This window comes from Myiozetetes cayanensis, unplaced genomic scaffold (assembly GCF_022539395.1).
Source record: "Myiozetetes cayanensis isolate MyiCay16 unplaced genomic scaffold, myiCay2020 scf1, whole genome shotgun sequence".
Taxonomy (NCBI): Eukaryota; Metazoa; Chordata; class Aves; order Passeriformes; family Tyrannidae; genus Myiozetetes; species Myiozetetes cayanensis.
The window spans coordinates 149,968,592-149,989,500 of NW_026086604.1; the positions used below are offsets into that span (position 1 = coordinate 149,968,592).

Here is a 20,909-nt window from a genome sequence, read left to right on the forward strand (position 1 = left end):
TCATCCTGAAATCCCAGTTCTGGCCCCGCCTTTGGACAAGGCTGGAGAGGCAGAGCCCGACACCGGGACCATCCTGTGTCTTTCCAGGGAAACAGAGCGTGATTTTTTGGGAATATCTGATTTCCTCCCCTCTGCCCCGCTCAGAAAAACTGGGATTCCTCTCCCTTTCATGGCAAATAATGGGAAGATTCAGCTTTTCCCTCTCCAGCTGTGCCTGGTGGGAATTTAATGATGTTGTAGCCATCCCTTTAATGATTTTCACAAGCACTGGAGGAAAAGTTTCCTCGGGCTTGATTTGAGAGCAAAACAAAGATATTTGGATGTGTGGGGTTGGGAAAATGATACAAACCTCGCTACTTCTGTGGGTGAATCTGTCTTTTGCCTAATTATATCTATTTTTGAGCATCCAAAGCCTCCTGAGGTGTGACAGTGGGGCTCTAATTATTGGTACTCAGGGACCAAAACCACCAGAATGGGGTTTGTTACAGTCACTACTTAATAATTGGTAATTAATTCTTGCTGCTTAATAGCAGCTGTTGTTTCACAGATATTTCCTTTTGTTGCTGTCTTAAATCCCTTCCAATTATACACTCCAGTGGGAATCTGTCATTAATAGCATTGACCTGGTTTCAGACAGGCAAGAAAATCCCATTTCTGGGAATTTGGAGAAAGGCTGATGGGATCATCCTCCCAAGCACATTCCCACTGGGAATATTCTGCTTTTTAAACCCCCTGAGGAATTAAAGTTAAAAAAAAATGCTCTTTTTGTAGAGCTCTGATCTCCTGATTTTACAGAGATCCTTCTCCTCTGCTTGTTTTTGTAGAGCTCTGACCTCATGATTTGATAGAGATGTTTCTCCTGTGCTTGTTGTTGGCTTTTTCCAAGGAGGAAACGCTGGGAATACGTGTCAGGGAGCATTAAGGAAGCTCTGCTGCATCCTTGGCCCAGTGAACTGCAAACATCTGGCTCGTGTGAGGATCATCCTGGGGACATGAGGAAAAGGCTGAACTCCAAATCCCTGCAAATTCCTAGAAAGGCTTTAAAAAAATTAAAAAAAAAAAAAAAAAGATTTTAATCAGTGCCTAAAGCTTTGAGAAGCAGGAGAGGAGACTGAGAGAGGGATTTGGGGTTGGGAGGTGCAAGGAAGGAGTTGGATTTTCCCGTGAGGAAAGAAGGAAAAGGCATTCCTGGGGTTGCTCCATCCAAGTTCATCTGTCCCACAACCCAAACAGGCTCTCCTGGAGACATCCCAGGCCCTCAGGGGCTGCACTCAGGTGATCCTGCTGAGCATCTCCCAGGCCTTGCAGCAGAATTCCTTGGATCATCCCTGGGGGAGGAAAGGAAGCAGCAGCACCAGAGGAAACGGCCTCAGGTTGTGCCAGGGGTGGTTCAGGTTGGAAATCAGGGAAAATTCCTGCATGGAAAGGGCTGTCCAGACCTGGCACAGCTGCCCAGGGCGGGGCTGGAGCCCCAGTCCCTGGAAGGGCTCAAAAAACTCGTGGATGGGGCACTTTAGGACGTGGTTTAAAAGTGCATGTGGTGGGGTTGGGCTGATGGTCGGACTTGAGGATCCCGAAGGTGTTTTCCAACCTGAAGGATTCCATGATTCCATGGGAGATCCATGTGTGAGGGCAGCAGGAAGAGCTCTGGGAAGGGCTGGCACAGCCCCTGGGTGCTCATCCCTCTGCAGCTGCAGAGGAGGGTCCTCGATCTCCAGAGCCCGTCCCAGAGCAGGGGGTGCTTTGGGAAGCGGGCTCAAGGGATGAAGGCAAACCCACCGACCTCATTTACCCTCTGGAAAGCTGGGAAAAGCAGGCAGGAGGCAGAGCAGCTTCTGCAGGGACCTCTCAGTGCTTCCCCAGAGTCCTCGTTCAGCAGGATCCAGCCAGCTCCTCCTTCCCCCTCACACCAACAGCTCTTCCTTCTTCTTCTTCAACTCCTCTCCTTCATCTCAGGCCTCCTCCTTCCCCCTCCTGGAGTTGTTTGGCCCGTTCTGGTGTTCAGAAAGCCAGTTTTTAAAAGGAATGAGGCACCTCCTGAGGGCCATTCCCACCAACAGCAGGGATGGTGGGCTGAGGGACACGATGGGTGCTCTGGAGAGCAGCTCCTGGCAGGGCTTCACTCCTGGATCTCCAGCTGGGCCAACTGGCACTTCAGCTTTATTTATTTTTAAACCTTTTCCAGCATTAACCTGAAAGGAATTATGTTTCTGAGCTCTTTTTTTTTTTCTCCCCCTCCCCTAATGGTTGAAATAATGTCTGTTCAGTTCAGTGAAATCCCTGAGGGCAGGATGAGTTTCACTCCCTGCTCTGCCCCCTCTTCAGCTCCTCTCTCCAAAACAAATTGCCCCCCAAGGACTTTTTTTGGTGGTGTTTTTTGTCTGTTTTCGTGCCAAAGGCACTGCAGGCAGACAGAGGACACGAGCACAGAGGTAGCAGTGAATCAAGGAAGGGAATCAGATTATTTGAGCACTGAGAAAATCCAGCGTTGCCCAAATTAGAGGGGAATAAACATTATTTATCTGTATTTACTCTGCTCTGTCTCTCCAAGAGGGAGAGGCTTTAGGGCAGAAATGTGGACTTCTAGGCCCTCCCAGTCCCAACATAAATTCAGAGCAGGTTTTAGGGAGTGAGGGATGTGTTTGGTGGGGAGGTTCCAGCCTGCAGATGCAGTGGTGGGGTCAGGGTGTCCTCCTGAGCCCAGCACGGGCTTTCACCTGCCAGGGAGCCCCCAGGGGCTGCACAGGCCAGAAGATGAAAAAGCCAAGGATGCAAATCCCAAGCAAACCTGGCTTTGTCCTGTCCAGGGCACAGTTAATCCCAGAGGAGTGGAGGTTGGACAGACCCTGCTGTGCTCCAGGACGGGCAGCAGGGCCAGGAACAGGGGCTGCCCAGGGTACATCTTGTCCAGGCCAGCACAGAACAAATCCCTGCTCCTTCCATCCTTGCCAGGGTCCATCTGGACCTGAGGGAAGCAGCAGGGAGGGTCAGGAGGGGCAGGGCTTGCACAAACCATCCCTTGCAGGAGTGCAGGAAAAGAGACCGTCTGAATACCCATCCCCCAACAACCCCTCAGCTGGAGGAAGGCAACTCCATCCCTAAAAAACAGGGCTCAGGGTCTCAGTCCTACACCATCCCACGCTGCCACCTCACTGCTGACCAGCCTCATGCAGTGCCTCGTGCTCCCAACCACCTCCACCCTGGATCTCCTCCTGCCTCCGAGCAATTCCAGGTCTCCAGGAGCTCCTGATGGAGCCAGCTCTGCCTCTGCACGTGCTGAGGCTGCAGCAGCTCCTGAGTGCCCTCTCTGGGGCATTATTTAGCTGTGCCAGCCTTGTCTGCAGGCCTGGCATCACCACTGGGATCATGGAATCCTGAAATGGTTTGGATGGAAGGGACCTGAAAGATCATCTCATTCCCACCCCCTGCTATGGTTCCACCTTCCACTAGCCCAGGTTGTTCCAACCTGGCCTTGGACACCTCCAGGGATCCAGGGGCAGCCACAGCTTCTCTGGGAAATCCATCCCAGTCTCTCCCCACCCTCCCAGGGAAGAATTTCTTCCCAAACTCCCATCCAAGTCACCCTCCAGCAGCTCAGAGCCATCCCCCTTGTCCTATCACTTGATGTCCTCGTGGAAAGTCCCCTCCAGCCTTCTTTCAGGACCTCTTTAGGTTCTTGATTAGATTAATCTTTAATTCTGACACCCATCCCAGCTCTTACAGGGTTCAGGCAGGGGCTGTTCCATCAGCAGGGCTGGAATGAAGCTCCCATTTCTGTCCCTGCTGCTCAACTGCAGAGTCTGTTGCAGAAAAGAGCTTGGTTTATGACCTTAAATTGCTTGGTTTGGTGTTTTAGACCTTCCAGCAGTCCTGGAAGCATCCAAGGCCAGGCTGGAGCACCCTGTGCTGGTGGAAGGTGTCCCTGCCCATGGCAGGGGGTGGCACTGGGTGATCTTTAATGTCCCTTCCAACCCAAACCATTTTCTAGATTTGTAACATTTTCACATTTCCTTTTTCTCTCCTGAGCCCCCTCCTTCCTGCACCCCCTTCCCCCTTCCCAGCAGTGATTCCTGCTCTCCAGGAAGGTGATCACCAGCCCTTCCCTTGCCTTGGAATTTCCAGCGCCCCCCTGATGCTCTCCCAAGGAATCCTTTGCCTGGAGCAGCTCTGGGAGCAGCTGCCAGGGAATGCTCACAGAAAGGACAGTGTTAGCTCTGAAAATGTGACCTCCCCTGGGAGATCTGGGGTTGGCTCCAGCGCCTGGGCCATCAGCCAGTGACATGGAAATAGCAGAGAACATCATCATCCCACCCCTCAGCCTCCTGGGGGGGCACAGGAGAGGGAAAAGGGGGAAAAAATGAGTGGAAAGGGGAGAAAAAAACTGAACCAAAAGTGATTGTTCGGCCTGTGGATAATGTTGTTGTGTCCCCCTGCCCTGCTTGGCTAATTCTGCTTTCTCTGAACGAGGAGAGGGATAAAAAACAACATTCCTGCACCTCCTCCCCACGAGGAATTTTATTTTTCTGGCAGAAAAGGGCCCAGGGAAGCTGAGGAGGGATAAACACCGAGAGAGAGGAGCAGATGGGGTTTGATCCCAAAGCTGGGGAGCCCAGGGAGGAGTTTCCAGCCCTTCCAGCTGCACCTGGAAGGTCTGGGAGGGCAGGAGGGGAGGCCAAACTGTCCTGAATTCACCTGAACCCCCCCGGAGGGAAATTCAGCCCTGGGATAATCGGATTCCAAGGAATTCTGCAGGAATTTCTGCAGAAGAAGCTGAGGGAAGGCCCATTTAAAGCAGTGTTTTTAGAGGAATTAAATCCTGCAGGGATTTTAACCTTGACCCCTTCCCCCCAAACCCTGGCTCGGGGAGATGTCCCTGGGGGTGACACCAGCTCTGAGCTCCCTCTGAGACTTCTCTCGCTCCTGGCAGCAAAAAACTCCCCCAAAACTCCCCAGATCCTCTCAGGGCTCCAAGTGTGGCCAATTAAGGCAAAAAAAAAAAAAAGGTTGGAGAGAAAAAAAACTCCCCAGTTGATCCAATTGATTTCAGGTGGTGTTTGGGGATGGAATCAATTCCAGCTGCTCTGGGCAGTTAAATCCTCAGGGATTATGAGAGGAGTGAAGAGCTCAGGTTGGTGAATCCCACCCTGGATGTTCCCAGGTGGTCACCAAGGCAGGAATTACATGGGAAAACATCTATTTTTGATTCCTTTTTTGTTGGTTGATGAGCTTGAATGAGAGATTTTGGGATGAAAATGGGCCAATTAGTGCAAAAAAAAAAAAAAAAAAGAGGGAGGGGGACCCAGCCCCAATTGATCCAATTGATTTCAGGTGGTGGTTGGGGATGGAATGAATTCCAGGTGCTCTGTGCACTGAAATCCTCAGGGATTATGACAGGAGTGAACAGCTCAGGTTGGCAAATCTCACCCTGAATGTTCCCAGCTGGTCACCAGGGCAGGAATTATGTTGGTAAAACACCTGTTTTTGTTCTTTTTTTTGGTGTCTGCAGGGTGAGAGATTTGGGGTTGGAATAGGGGAGCTCATAGAACTTGATAAAAGATGAGTGGAGTGTTGAATGTGCAAACCTTGGGGAGGTTTTGGTTGTGGTTTTCACTCGGGTGAAGCACTTTTAGCACCATTTATCTCCTTTTTCGTGGTCCTGGATGGCAGGGAATGCACAGAGTGGGGGGTGCTGAAGGTGTTAAATTGGACCAAACTCTGAACTGAAATGGTGTTTCTGGATTCTCAGCAGGGCACGAGGTTTCTGTGTCCTAGAAAAATAGAAAATATATGGATATATATACGAAAATAGGCTTTTTTGGTCAATCTTCTGCCCTAGACCATCCCCAGTTCAGGGAGAAAGACACCACAGAGGGTTGGTACCTTCCAGTTTTTGGCCATCAGCAGTTTAAGACATTCCTGTATCCAGGAATTTTGCATCCAGGCTGCAGTTTTTAACAGCTGCTGATGGATTTACTAATTTAATAATGTATTAAATGTATTAATAATGTATTAAAGTGTCTAATCCTCTGGTGGACCCACGAAATTCCCAAAAGCTGGGCACACACCAGTGCTAATCACAGCCATCCCAGGGGCTGATAAGGCAGAGGATTCCCAATTTTCAGTCCCTGGGGATCACTCAGCCTGGTTGTGATTCCCAATCCTCAGTCCCTGGGGGTCACTCAGCCAGGCTGATGCACTGAAATTCCTCAGCAGGGGCTGGAAAAGAGGGTTGGGCCAGGAGGGAGTTATTCAGCACTGGGTGTTTAATGCCAGTTATTCCCCACTGATTAATCTCCCGAAAATCTCTTGGGAATGGGTGTTTTCCAGTGGCAGGATGTATTCAAAATCTCTGGGTTTATTTATATATGTGTTTAAATCCCTATTTCAGCCTCTTTGCCCAAGAAAAGACCTGCCTTAAATCCACTTTTCCCATTCAAACTAGTTTTTGGGGGGCTTAAAAATTCCCAATATCCCACCTAAATTTATCCTCCTCCAACTTGAAGCCATTTCCTGTGTCCTGTCCCTCCATGCCTTGTCCCCAGTCCCTCTCCAGCTCTCCTGGAGCCCCTTTAGGGCCTGCAAGGGGCTCTCAGGTCTCCCTGGAGCCTTCCCTTTTCCTGCACTGAGCTCTAGCTCTGCTCCATCCAGCAGGTTGAGGAGCCCTGTGCAAGGTTTTTTCACTGGAGGTTGCCAGTGGTCACTCTCAGCAGCACTGCTGGTATTGGTTAAATTAAAAAAATAATTAGATTTAAAAAACAAACCAAAAAAAGGAGTAAATTTAAAGGTAAAAGTGATGGTTTGTAGAAGTGTTGCAGCATTTCTTGCTTACATCAAACTCTGAGTGAGTGGCAAATTCTGTGCAAATCCAGGGAGATGCAACATCTGCTCTCCTTTCATTTCTAGTGTGAGGAATGAAACCAGATCCATGCTGTGGAAACAGGAAGAGCAGGGATTTATCCTGATTTATCCCAATTTACCAAATCCCTTCGTTATCTCAGGCTGCTTCCTCCCCAGGAGCCCTCCAAGGTGCTCCACGTGGCTCCTCAGTCCCCAACCAGCTGGGGTTGAACCAACACAAGTCAGTTTTTCACATCCTTGGGAAAAATCCAGGATAAAATTCCCTCAGCTTTGGGGTGATGTGGTGGATGAGGGTCCCTCCCAGAGGCTCTGCTGCCTCCTCTGGATGAAGGATGGACCCAAAGCCCTCACCAGGGTGCTCAGAGCCTGCAGGGGAGGATTGGCCTCAGATGGACAGGATCCACAATTTTCCTCACCCCTTTTCCTGCTGCAAATCCCAAAGTTCCTGTGGGGTGTGATGTGTTCCCCTCACTGCACTGCCTGAATGTTGATGTAGAAGTATTTGTGGGGTTTATTTGATGGGGGGGGAAAGCAGGCAAGAACAAAAGCCAAATCATCCCAGAATCCCTGGGATGCATCCAGTGAAATTCCCACCTGCTCCTGCCAAACTGAGCTGGGGGAAAGTCCTTCCCAGGACCTGGATGTGGGAGCAGGACACACAAGTTTAGGACCCAAGAGGGCCCAGCAGAACATTCCAGCAGAACATCTCAGGAGAGCAAAGCTCTGGGACAACCAAAGCGCTCCCAGAACCAGCCCTTCCCGTGGCTGCATCCCAGATTTCCCAGGGCCAGCCATTCCTGACAGGAACATCCCAGCTTCAGGAAGCAAGGTCGTGTCATTGATGGCCTCTGAGGGTTGAGGGTCACTGTTTATCAGTGAGGGGGGGAAAACACCAGCCCTGCCTCCCTGCTCCTCGTTCTTGGAGACCTCAGAGGAGGAGCAATCAAATCTCTTCTCAGGATTATGCTCCCAGTGGCTTTTCCCTGAGTTTTTTGGGATGGTGTGACCTCACAGCCCCCTTTGTGTTCTTGGCTTGAGGCAGGAATTCTATAGAGCCTGAAGGTCTCCATGGGGAGGTGGAATCTGCACTGGAATGATGATGATGATGATGATGATGATGATGATGATGGCAGGTTGAAATTCTTGGTCCAATATCATTTCCTGGGATCTTTTTTCCTCCCAGGGGAAATTGGGAGTCAGGGGGCAGGGCTGGTGAGGAAGCTGTGGGTGCAGAGGATGTTTTGCCCTCAGGCCAAGGAATTAACTGTGTGTCCTGCTGAGCTCTGACCCCTCTCTCCCCTCCCTGCAGGTGGATGCTGACGATGTCATCACCAAGGAGGAGCAGATCTTCCTCCTGCTGAAAGCCAAGGCCAAGTGTGAGCGACACCTGAAAGCCAAGGTGCCCAAGGTGCACGGTGAGTGTTCCCAGAGCATCCCAGAATTCCATGGCTGGGCCCCTCTGTGCCCATTCCAGCCCTTCCCACAGCCCCATGTTGAGCTCAGCAGATGAAGAACCCCAAAATATTGGGTTTCCAGGCTGGGATGGGGGAAGATCCTTCAGCATAAGGTGCTGGGAAGCAAAGCTGTCACAGACTTGTTCTTCTGCAACAGAATTCCAAATGCCAAAGGGTCAGGAGGGTGCAAAAGTCGTGGGATTGTACCCAAAGCCCAAGCAATGCATGGGAGGGAAGAGCAGCCACGAGCTCTGCCAAGATTGGGGAATCCTGGAGTGGTTTGGGTGGGAAGGGACCTTGAGGATCATCCAGTCCCACCCTCTGCCATGGTCAGGGACACCTTCCACTGTCCCAGGTTGCTCCATCCTGGCCTGGGACACTTCCAGGGATCCAGGGGCATCCACAGCTTCTCTGGGAAATCCATTCCAGCCACTCCCCACCCTCCCAGACAACAATTCCTTCCCAATATCCCATCTAAATTTATCTTCTCTCAGTTCAAGCCATTCCCTGTGTGCTGTCCCTCCATGCCTTGTCCCCAGTCCCTCTCCAGCTCTCCTGGAGCCCCTTTAGGCCCTGCAAGGGGCTCTCAGGTCTCCCTGGATCCTTCTCTTCTCCAGGGGAACCCCCCCAGCTGTCCCAGCCTGGCTCCAGAGCAGAGGGGCTCCAGCCCTGGGAACATCTCCATGGCCCCTCTGGACTCGGTCACTACTCCAGACTCCAAAGATCCTTCACAAGGAGCCCCCAGGGGAACAGAAAAGCCTCCCTCCAACAGCCCCTCTCCATTTCCCTCTGCCAAACTCTGTCCTGTTCCCCTCAGAAGGACCCAAGCCTCTGTTTCCTGAGAAAGGGGGACAAACCAGAATCCCCCAAATCCAGCCCTGACGCTGGAGCAGAGTTCCCTGCCCAGCCTGGTGTCCCTCTGAGGTCGGACACGACAGCAAAGGGGCCCCAAAAGCCCCAGCTTCCACTGGATTCCATTCCTGCTTCCCAGCAGCCAAAAACCTCAAGCCACATCCTCCTCCGCTGCTTTGTCCCGTTCAGCCGCTGCCCAATTAACACCTCATTAAAGGCGCGCACGCAGAGGCATCTCCTGCTGCTGTCCCCGGCCCACCTGCCCATCCTGGGGGCTGGGGACATCGGGGGACACCAGCTGCTCCAACTCCTCCCTGCACTTAGTACTGAGCCCTCCTGAATTGCCAGGGGAGGGATGGGGAGTTAGACGTGACTGACGAGCAGATTTGGGGCTCTTTCCCAGGGAGAGCAAAGGATTCAGTGGCAGGGGTTTGATTAAACCTCGGGCTCAGGGTCCATCCTCTGCACCAAATCCCTGCCCAGCCCCAAAGTGGCCATCCCAGAGGAGCAATCACCCTGATGTCATCACCCTCAGCAGGAAGATGATGGCATAAAGACTTAAAGTAGGTAATTAAGATCAAATTAATCTGCAGGATCCCAGGGCAGACTGGTTTCTGATTGAACCTTCCCCAAGGAATCCTCCCTTAGGCTGGAACACCTCAGAAATTCCTGCTGCCGCTTCCCAGCCAAGGCAGGGAGTTGCCAGACGTTCTCTGGGATGGTCTCAGGAGTTTGTGGGCACAGCAGAGGGATTTTTGGTTTGGAAAAGTTCTTCCCACCTTGCAGAGGAGCCGCCATTCCCAGATTTTTAGGTTACAGGTGCCCCTGGGCACGAGCACAGTGGTTGGTCCAGTCCTTTCCTCCTTGGACAATGCAGAAACTGGGGCCTGGTGTCTGTTCTGCTGATCACCCAAGCACAGGTGGGGCTGTCAGATGGAGGAGCTCATCCCTTTCCCTCTTCCCTCACTCCAGACCCCAAGAAAAAAAAAGCCTGGGAAGGGCAACATCATCTTCACACTGGAGATACTGGGGGCAGAGGGGTTGTGACCTGCAGCAATGTCAGTCCTGGGGGTGGTTTCCAGTTGTCCCCTGGGCCCAGATCTCTGCTTGGTTTGTCATTCCAAGGAAGGAAAAAGGCACAATGAGGCAGCAGCAGCTTTGGGGAGGTCCTGAGGGCAGCACTTCCCGCAGCCACCCAAGGGTGAGGCTCTCCAGCCCTCTCTGCACAGTTGTGGTGAGGGGGAAGCTCCACGCTCAGCTGTGTTGAAGGAATCTGCCTGGAGAGCCAATATCCTTCTGGGACCCTCATATCCCACATCCTGGAGCAACCCTGATGGAGGGACAGCCCTGCAGACAGGAAAGGCCAGTGAGGAAATCCCAGTGCTGGGAAAGGAGAAAGTCCCTGCTTAAAATCCCTGACCCGGGTCAGCAAGGAGTGGCTTTGGGAGCCACGTCCCTGCAGGGAAACTCTGAACCACAAGGGTCACAGGAAAAGAGCCTTTGACCCCACAGCTGGTTTGGAGCTGCTTTGCACCAGATATTGGAGCAAACTCTGCAGCAAGTAGAGCACTTTCACATCCTCGCTCTGGGGTTTTGTCCTGTGCCCCTGAACCTTCAGTGCTCCAGCTTGTGGGTGGAGTGAGAAGAGGAATTTGGGAGGTGAACCCATGGCTCTGGGCACCAGGGATGCTCCCTAGGCCATGAGGAGTTGGAGGGGGGTGCCCTTGTGCAGACAGATCTGGTTCTCCAAGGAGCCTTCTGGGGACCTCTTCCTGCGAACCTGCTCCCACCAACGCTCCAGGCTCCCGGAACCACAGGATCACTGAGGCTGGAAAAGCCCTCCCAGCCCACCCAGTCCACCCTGTGTCCCACCCCCACCTTGTCCCCCAGTGCCATGTCCAGTCATTCCCTGGACAGCTCCAGGGATGTGACTCCACCACCACAAACCCTCCCAGAGCCCAGTTCTGTTGTCAGCAACCCCTTTGCTCTTTTGGATCCCCTTTAACACCCGAGGCTTAGCAGAGTGGATTGAGCTGAGGAAGAGCCTTTTTGGAGGAGCTTTGTTTTCCAGCTGGATCAGCTCCCTGATCTGCTTTGTCCTGTCCAGCCACAGAACCCAAGGGAGACACCCCAGGAAAGGAGCAGGGCCAGGAAGGGAAGGTGTTGGTGCCACGTCAAGCGGTACCTGCTGAGCTCTGGAAAATCCCAGCTGATTCATCCCACTCATTGCCTTCTCTCCTTGCTCCCACTCCACATCAGGGGCTGTCTGTGCCCACTTAGTGCTTAATCCTGCCCTTGACCCAGAAATTCCCACCAGGAATGGGTCCTGCCTCTGCCTGGCTGTGGCTGCAGCTGCAGTGCAGTGATTTATCCACTCCATATCCCAGCTGGATGGTTTTGGAAGCAGAGGGGGGATTTGGGACACCTCAATATCAGGCCATTGATTTGTCAGGGATTCATGGATTTCTCCAACTTCCTTCTCTCTTTAATGTTCATTTCACTGACATTTTAACAGGGGGAAAATGCAGATTTCAGAGCTATCCAGGAGTCCTTAGGGGATGAGAGGAAGCCTGGATCAGCACCTTGATTTTTGGAATCTGCTGTTCCCTCTCTCCCCTTGCAGCTCCATCCCGGATGGATTTACTGGGCAATCCCAGGATGTAAATGGATTAATAAAAGTGAGGAAGATGCACTGTGGGAGGGACTGTGAGATCAGAACCAAGAGGAAAGAAATGAGATTTTTTTTTTTTTTTTGAGGAGAGGGATTCTGTGTGTCATCCTTCCAGCACAGACCTGGATTTGGGAGGGGGACACCCCCCCAAAAATGGCTCTTGGAGTGGGAAATGTGATCCCACGTGTGCATCCATGAGCTCTTCCCAGCACCTTGAGTCACACTCCACCCCCCTCTGGAAGCAGGAAGGCCTTGATCTCCTGATCTTCCCCTTGGAATTGTCCTTTTCCCTCTGCTCACGTTTCCTTTCTCCTTTCCAGGTGGCTGGTGGGGGGTTTTGATCTTGGTTTTGTTCTTCTCCCTCCCGAGTTTGGCCCCCCCAGCCCCACCCTTGGGGCCAAAGGGAAAATGAGAAATGGCCCTCAAATTGGAACTGGATAGTGGGGACAAAAGGGAAGAGAGAGCAGAGGGAGGGGATCGATGGAAGGAGAATTCCAGAGGTTGGAAGGGACGTTCAGTGGCTTTCTGGGGTTTAATTTCCATTGGAAACGTCCTGGAGTACCCACAGTATTCAAATGTTTGCTACCCCAGAGCAGCAATGTCTTGTTCAGGGGAGGGAAATCAGCTGTGATTTCATCACCTAATTGAATTTATTGATCTAATTGAATTTATTGATCTAATTGAATTAGACGTGTCTAAGGCTGGGTTTAAGTCTTGAATCAGGGAGTAAAGAACACGAGGGGGAACAGTAGATTGTGCTGAGAATTTCTGGGTAGTGGGAACTTGGCAGGGTTCAGAGTACAAAGGAAAGTTCCCAGCAAAGGAAAAGGTTAAAAAAAATATATAAAAATCATAAAATCCAAAATTTTTTCAGCAATAATGACCCACTTTTTGTGTGTAAAAACCCCAAATTCCCTTTTTTTTCTTTTTTTCCCCTCTCTAAAAGTGTGAATTTGTAGCTTTATGGCAGTTCAGTGGAGGTTGTGCTTCCTCTTCTCCCTCTGGGATGGATTTTGGGACACTTCTTTGTCCCCAGGAGTGTCCCAGCCATGGATTCTGATCCCTGGGGTGACAAGGACAGCCCCCCACGGAGCTGAGCCCGTCCAACGAGCTCCCACCCGGGATTTGGGCGTCATCTGCCACCTCTGGCCGAGGCTCTGAGGGCTGGAGACCCCAAAATAACCAAACAACAACAAAAAACACAACACCCCCTCCAACAGCATTTGCTTTCCTTCTTTTCTCTACCCCCTTTTTTTTTTTTTTCCCTTAAATTTAGCCTCCAGATTCAAGGCTTTTGGAAAGCACAGGAAACCCTCAAATGCCTCCTCTCTGTAGGCAAATATTACATTTCAGCCAGGGTGTGGGCAGAGCTGATGCCACCCCAAAGCTGCAGCTGGAAGGGGATGAAGTGAAAGTCCCAGCCCTAAACCAGCAAGACCTGAGGGGTGGGGGGAGCTTGGGTTTGTTTTGTTGGGTTTTTTTATATACCTATGAATTAAAAGCTTGTCTCTCCCTGGTTTGGAAAAGGAGATGGGACATTTTGTGGGGGAAGAGAGAGGGATTTATTTTTTATTTTTTTTACACAGGCCCAGTCCTCGCTCTGAGCAGGAGGTGTTGCAGTTTTTGCCTCAGACTGGCTTGGGGTTTCTCATAAATGAGCTTATTTGCGAGGGAAAGGTGTTATTTTCAGGTGGGGATTTGTGTGTGTTTACCCAAAAATGAGCATCTCAGTTTGGCTCCATTGTCCCTAAAGGACCTAGAGCCAGTCCCAGGCTCTCCCTGGGCTGGCAGAACCCCATCATCTGCTCCTGCTTTTCTCTCCAGAGGTTCTGTGTCCACCCCCTGATCATCCAGCATCTCCTCAGAGGTTGAGAAGCCTCAGGTGCCTTGGGAATTTAGGGAGGCAAAGCATCCAGTGGACTCAGGATTGTCCCAAACACCCCAGACCTCCATAGACCCAGATTTGGGATTGTCCTGAACAGCCCAAACCCCTACAAACCCAGATTTGGGATTGTCCTGAACACCCCAGACCTCCATAGACCCAGATTTGGGATTGTCTCAAACACCCCAGACCTCCCTAAACCCAGATTTAGGACTACCCTGAACAGCCCAAACCCCTACAAACCCAGATTTGGGATTGTCCTGAACACCCCAGACCTCCCTAAACCCAGATTTGGGATTGTCCTGAACACCCCAGACCTCCATAAACCCAGATTTGGGATTGTCCTGAACACCCCAGACCTCCCTAAACCCAGATTTAGGACTGCCCTGAACAGGTGACTTCGTGTCCTGAACGTTCCCACCTGCATCCAAACAGCACATTTTAACCCTCCAGCTATTTCTCACACCCCCCTCCCCCCCCAAAAAAATCTAATTTCAACAGCTTTTCAATAGCAATTTATAATTAATTGGATCCTTTCTGGCTATTTGGGCTTCAAATATTGTTTCTGGGGTCTCAGGAGGGACTGGTTTGTTTTTAACGTGCCAAAAATGCTCTGCTTGCAGGTGGTGGATGGTTTTATTTTTTTCCCCTCCCTGTGACAACTTATTAAAAAAAGCTTGTAAAAATTGATTTTATTTTAAAGTGGAGCCATCAGGGGGAAAATGTTGGCTTGGGGCTAATTTTAGGATTTTTCTGAAACTGTTCAGATTTCTTCTTGTGATTCAGTGTGGATCCCTTTGCAGAAATGACTGGGAGAAAAGGGAAACAGCAGAGAGAAGCCAGGTTGTTAATGCCGTTAATATTTTTATAAACTAAGGGGGTGAAAAAAAAAAAAAAAGTTTGGAGGAAATACTTGGGCAAACAAACAAACAAACAAAAAGAAATGTCTTGTTTGGATTCCAGCTCCTGGATTGAGCAGGAATAACTGCAGCCCCTCCTCCCAACCCAAATCCTGTCCCCATGGAGCCCTGGATTGAGCAGGAAGGAGGTGATGGCTCAGGTGTCTTTTCCCTCCTCCAAATTTGGCTGAAATTTGGGAGGTTTTCCAAGGCAGGAACGGGGAGAGGGAGGCAGGGGGTGATGGGGAGATGGGGAGGAGGTTTCTCTGTGTTCTGACAGTTCCTGATGGTGACAAACTCCTCTCTTGGGAGCCTCAGGGACTTCCTGAAGGTTGAATTCCACCAGATCCTGGTTGGCTTTAATGAATCAACTCCATGGACCATCCAGAGGCCCCAGGAATATTTCAGATGGTGTGAGAGGCAGCAAAGATCGTTTTATTTTTAACATTTCTAGTGCTTCCCAAATCATCCCCACTCCAGAGGAGTCCCACCACGGTTTGCACCCTGTTTGCCACTCAGAGCCTTCAACCCTCGGCTTTTGGAGGGGATTTGGGGGCTCAAAGTGCCCCAAAATAAATCATTTCATATTCAGTTCTTCCCAAGGCCTCAGTTTTCTGTGTTTCCAGCACGAGGAGGACACAACCCCCCAGATAATTCCCCCCCATCCACCCAAATATTTCAGTCTGATCCCAAAAGAAACCACTCACAAGTGAAAACTGAGCTCTGCAAGTTTTGTTCTGAAGAATTTGGAGGGTTTTTTTCTCTCAGCCTTTCAGAGCACAACATTGGGACCAATATTTCTTCCCCTCAGTGCTCGTTTCAAAGCTGCCCCCGATTTATTTATTTTGTCCAAAAGAATCGGGTTTATTTTCAGCGAAGACCACACCGAGGCCTAAATTAAATCTTTGTTTACTTTCTTGTCTGCAAAAAAAGACCTCAAAAACAATAACATTTCCTCCTAAACCAAATTTCGTGGAGCATTGTGGGTTTATTTGTTTGTTTGAGTTGTTTGGGGTTTTTTTCCCCCTCCTTTTTCTTTTGAACCTTCCAAAGAACTGCAAAATAAATAAACTGCTTTGCGCGCTCTAAGTCATCCTGCAACATAATGAGCCAAAGGGAAGGGCTTTCCCACTTGTCATGGGTAGGAAATGGAATATTATTCTTCTCCCACTGCAACTGAGAGCAGGGAAAATGCAGGAAATTTCTGTTCCTCTTTTATCTCCGGGGTGCTGAGGAATTTTAGGTCCTCTCCCCTCGCTCCCAGTTGGTGCTTTAGAAGGAGGGCAGGGATTAACCTGCTCCTTTCCACCCACATTCGTTCAAAGATAAGAAATCAGCTGTTTGCCCACGAGTTTTCCCGTGGTTTTCCACGTCCTAAATTCCCAGCAAGGGGAATCATCAGCGGCAGCTCCGAGCCTGGAGGGCTCCAAAGTGGCAAAGCAATCCTGGGTCGTTCTTTAACCCTGGGAAAGCACATTCCTGCTGCAGGATGAGCTGCTGTTGGGCTGGAAGGTGGGGAGAGCTTTGATGTTAATGGAACCTGCTGAGATCTTGGCCCTGCTTCTGATTTTGTTCCTGTGGAGAAGAGCAGGCAGGGCTGGTTTGTTTGGATTCCCAGGGAGCTCCCCTGTGCCAGACACTGCTGCTAAACCCTCCAAGAACTCAGCACAGAGGGAAGATGCTTCTATGGAAGCATCCAGAGTTGGGGCAGATGCCCCAGTGTGAGCATTTTAATTCACAGCCCCAAGTGCAGGTGGATTGGAAGTGGTGGGTGCAGGTCAGGAGGGCCAAAGCAAAGGAGGTCACTGAGGACACAAAGCTGCAGGAGCTGAGGGTTGTGCAGCCCTTCAGAAGGACCTCAAAAAGTTCCTCCAAGCCCCATCCAACCTGGCCTTGGACACTTCCAGGGATCCAGGGGCTCTCAGGTCTCCCTGGCTCCTTCTCTTCTCCAGGGGAACCCCCCCAGCTGTCCCAGCCTGGCTCCAGAGCAGAGGGGCTCCAGCCCTGGCAGCAGCTCCGGGGCCTCCTCTGGACTCTCTGCAGCAGCTCCACGTCCTCCTGCTGCTGTTCCCAGGGCTGGATGTCGTGTGTCCTTCCAAAATAAAACCTGGAAGAACCTGCACCCTCTGGAGCCAAACACTAAGAAGAAAATGGCAGTGATTTCTCAATGATTTCTCAGTGATTTCTCAGTGATTTCTCAGTGATTTCTCTGTGATTTCTCAGTTATTTCTCTATGATTTCTCAGTAATTTCTCTGTGATTTCTGAGTGATTTCTCAGTGGTTTCTCAAACCAAGCGGCAGCACCGAGAGCTTTTCCCAGAGAGCCTCCTCCAAACAGTGGGGCATCCATGTCACCCCTGCAGGGTGCAGTGACTCCTCTTTGTCTTTGTTCTCTCCCCCAGATGGTTTTTGTCTCCCCGAGTGGGATGGCATCGTCTGCTGGCCCGAAGGGGTCCCGGGCAAGGTGGTGGCCATGCCGTGCCCCGAGTACATCTACGACTTCAACCACAAAGGTGGGTGGCATTCACAGCCCTCAAAATCACCCTCAGCATCCCTTCCTCATCACACACTGACTCCCTTCCAAGCAGGAGCAAAGCCAGGGGAAAGGAAGGGAAGGTTTTTATTTGTTTCTGCTGAAAGCAAAGCTCGGTTTTGATTGAAACAAGAGACAGATTTCCCCCATTTCCCACACAGCCTGTCACCCTCTAAACACTAAGGAATAGTGCTTAGCTATTAATAATAGTTTTAGGTATCCAAATTAGGTTTATATGTTTATTTGGGTCATATATATTATTATTACTTCACTATAATATACTGGTTTAGGTATTAATAATTGATAACAACACAATAAACACAGCCTTCAAATTAAGTCCCAGGATCCCAGAATATGCACAAGGAGCACCAAGTCCAACTCTTACCTTGGGTTTTCTCTTGCTACACAAGAGTTTGTGGCATCAAACGAATCCAGGCTTGTAAATCCACAAAACTTGAACTCTGAGGCCACTTCGAGCCTGATGGAGATCAAGTATTTGATTTTTTGATTTTGATTTTTTGATTTGATTGATTTGGATTTTTTTTTTATTTGATTCTGATTTTTTATTTGATTGCCAAGCCTGGATTTGTTTGACACCCCGATACTCTGCACGGCAAGAGGAACCCCAAGATATTCTTCCCATTTATATTCCTTGTTAAGCCCAGTCCCTGCTCCCTGCCCAGAGCCCTCTCTGGGTGTGTTCCCCACCACTGACCATGTCCCCAAGTGCCACATCCACAGGGCTTGGAGATCCCTCCAGGGGTGGGGACTCCCCCCCTGCCCTGGGCAGCTGTGCCAGGGCTGGGCAGCCCTTTCCAGGATTAAATTTTTCCTCACATCCAATCTAATCCTTCCCTAGTGCAATCCATCCCTTTTTTTCCTCAATGTTCCAACGTGGCATGGATTCCTCACCTCACTGAGGTCCACTGGCCCAGCTGAGGTGGTGTGGGAGTCACATAAAGAGCCTCAGATGATGGAAACAAAGAACCCCAGCATGGTTTGGGTGGGAAGGGACCTTAAGGATCATCCAGTGCCACCCCTGCCATGGGCAGGGACACCTTCCACTGTCCCAGGTTGCTCCAACCTGGTCTTGGACACTTCCAGGGATCCAGGGGCAGCCACAGCTTCTCTGGGCAACCTGTGCCAGGGCCTGCCCACCCTCCCAGCCAGCAATTCCTTCCCAGTATCCAATCTAAACCTACTCCCTGTCAGTTTGAAGCCATTCCCAGTTTTCTTGTCCCTCCATCCCTTGTAAAAGTCCCTCTCCATCTTCCTGGAGGGCTCCCAACAGCTCTCCCTTTGTAATCCCAGGACAGACAGTTCTGTTGAGCGGTTTCATCCCTGTTTTCTGTGAGGGGATTTTAACTCACAGCTGATGCCCTGATACCCACACAGACCTCTGAACATGGATATTCCCACCTGCCAGCTGCATCCAAGGAGGAAACCTTGCTCCTTCTTCTTCCTCCACCACCACGAGGAGAGCAAGCAGAGAAAAACGTCCCTCGGGATGACCTGAGCCTGTAAAGGAAGAGCAGCACAAACAAATCACCTTTTTATTTCCTGCAGTTAATTCTGAGGAGGATTCTGTGCTCTGGGGCCTTTCAGATCTTCTCCCCTTGATTTTTAGACCCACCATCTGACCCTAAACCGAGTGCAGCCGATTGAGATGCTCCGTGGAGTTTCTCAGCCGGGAGGTCGACGAGGTTTTCTGCAGAGATGGAAAATGGTTCTTGCAGCTGAGCTCCCGAGTGGGCAGGACCCGGCAGGGGCGGTGGGATCCACCCCTGGAATGTTGTTCTCCTGTTTTCCCCAGTTTTCCCACTGAGCCTGTGTCCTCTCTCTCTCCACAGGCCATGCTTACCGGCGCTGTGACCTGAACGGGAGCTGGGAGCTCGTGCCGGGCAACAACAGGACCTGGGCCAACTACAGCGAGTGTGCCAAGTTCCTCACCAACGAGACGAGGGAGAGGGTAGGCAGTTCCCTTTGTGCATGGAATGTCATGGGAATTCTGGCCTCCTCCAGGCCTAACCCAAGGGGCAACTGGCTCCTTTCAAACCCTCGAGGAGCTCCAGCTCATCCTCCTCCTCCTCTTGGAGGACATGACTTTGATCCCGGGTTGTTGTCAAAAATTCCAGTGTTTGTGTGGTTGGCTGTGGTGGGGGATGTCCAAACACAGAGCTAAGGGGTGTGTCAGTCAAACCAGAGGCAAACCAGTCAAACCCAGGCTGGGAGAGCTGGGGGGGTTCCCCTGGAGAAGAGAAGGATCCAGGGAGACCTGAGAGCCCCTCCCAGGGCCTAAAGGGGCTCCAGGAGAGCTGGAGAGGGATTGGGGACAAGGCATGGAGGGACAGGACACAGGGAATGGCTTGAACTGAAAGAGAATAAATTTAGATGGGATGTTGGGAAGGAATTGCTGTCTGGGAGGGTGGGGAAGGACTGGAATGGATTTCCCAGAGAAGCTGTGGCTGCCCCTGGATCCCTGGAAGTGTCCAAGGTCAGGTTGGAGCAACGTGGGATAGTGGAAGGTGTCCCTGCCCACAGCAGGGGGTGGGACTGGGTGATCAGTGAAGTCCCTTCCTCAATCCCAAACCAGCCTGAATTCCATGATCTTGAATTAATAGTGGTGTAGGCACAGTTTTGAGACAGGACCATCAGTCCAAAGGCGAAAAGGGACTAAAAGTCCATGGAGAGGGTTTGATGTGCTCCTGAGAAAAAAAAAATAGGAAGAAAGAAAGAACTCTGGGCCTTGTTTTTACACAAATTCAGGTAACTGGCCAAGTAGGAGCTGGAGAAAATTTCCTACCTCTCTGTAGTGCTGAAAATCTGTGAAGCCAAGCCCGTCCCAGAGGAGCCACCTGAGAGGACGTGACCTCCTGGTGTCACAGGGAGCGACATTCCCACCCACACTCCCTCCTGGGATTAGCCAGGAATCCAACCCAAACCTCTGGCTCTCCGGTGGCACTTGGAAATTGTCCCCTTGGACGTGGGGAGTGAGGATCTGCAGCCCTTTGCAGACAGCTGGAGATAAAGATCTGCCCACGAGCTGTGGGGAGCGGGACGGGAGATGATGATGCACAGGCCCGTGGGGAGGATGTTCTTCATTTGAAACCCAACCACAGCGTGCTTGGAGTCGGGTTTTTGGTCGGTTTTTTTCCCCTCCAGAGTGAAGCAACACATGAATGAAACTTTTCAGGGAGGAAATAAGTTATTTGAGGACCTGCACGTCTTTGTGTCATGTGCTCAAAGAACAGGCAAGGTTTTACACGCCGGGTTCTGCTCCTGCTGCTGAACAGCAAAGTCTCAGGGTTGGATGATGTTCACTTGTAGAACAAGTTTGGGCTCATCTTTTCCCAGTTCATCCAGTGGAAAGAACTGGTTTAGCCCCTGGGAAGGTTTTGGAGTAGGTGTTGGAGTCACTGAGTGTCTTGATCACAGTGAGAACTTCACTAAGTTGTACAACTTCTTGACCTCTCTGAGGTCATTGTCTCTGTCCCACCTCTCTCAGCCATGCCCTGAGGTTGGGACTCACCTGCTGCAGACAGGAGGAACACCATGAATGAGTCAGGAGAGGTTCAGGTTGGATCTCAGGGAAAGGTTCTTCCCCCAGAGGGTGGTGGGCACTGAACAGGCTGCCCAGGGCAGTGGGCACAGCCCCAAGGCTGCCAGAGCTGCAGGAGGGTTTGGATGATCCTCTGAGGGACAGGGGGGGATTGTTGGGGTGTCTGTGCAGGGCCAGGAGTTGGGCTGGATGATCCCTGGG

At 51.0% G+C, this 20,909-nt stretch overlaps 1 protein-coding gene across 1 annotated transcript in view; it reads left to right on the forward strand.

Annotated features, from left to right (window-relative positions):
* The window catches only part of PTH1R (parathyroid hormone 1 receptor), an 85,761-nt gene that overhangs the window by 32,357 nt on the left and 32,495 nt on the right, over positions 1-20,909 (forward strand). Inside the window, exons 2-4 of the mRNA XM_050309785.1 lie at positions 8,168-8,273; positions 17,019-17,129; positions 19,000-19,118. Of these exons, the coding sequence (XP_050165742.1) occupies positions 8,168-8,273; positions 17,019-17,129; positions 19,000-19,118 (336 nt within the window). The remainder of the gene's footprint in view (positions 1-8,167; positions 8,274-17,018; positions 17,130-18,999; positions 19,119-20,909) is intronic.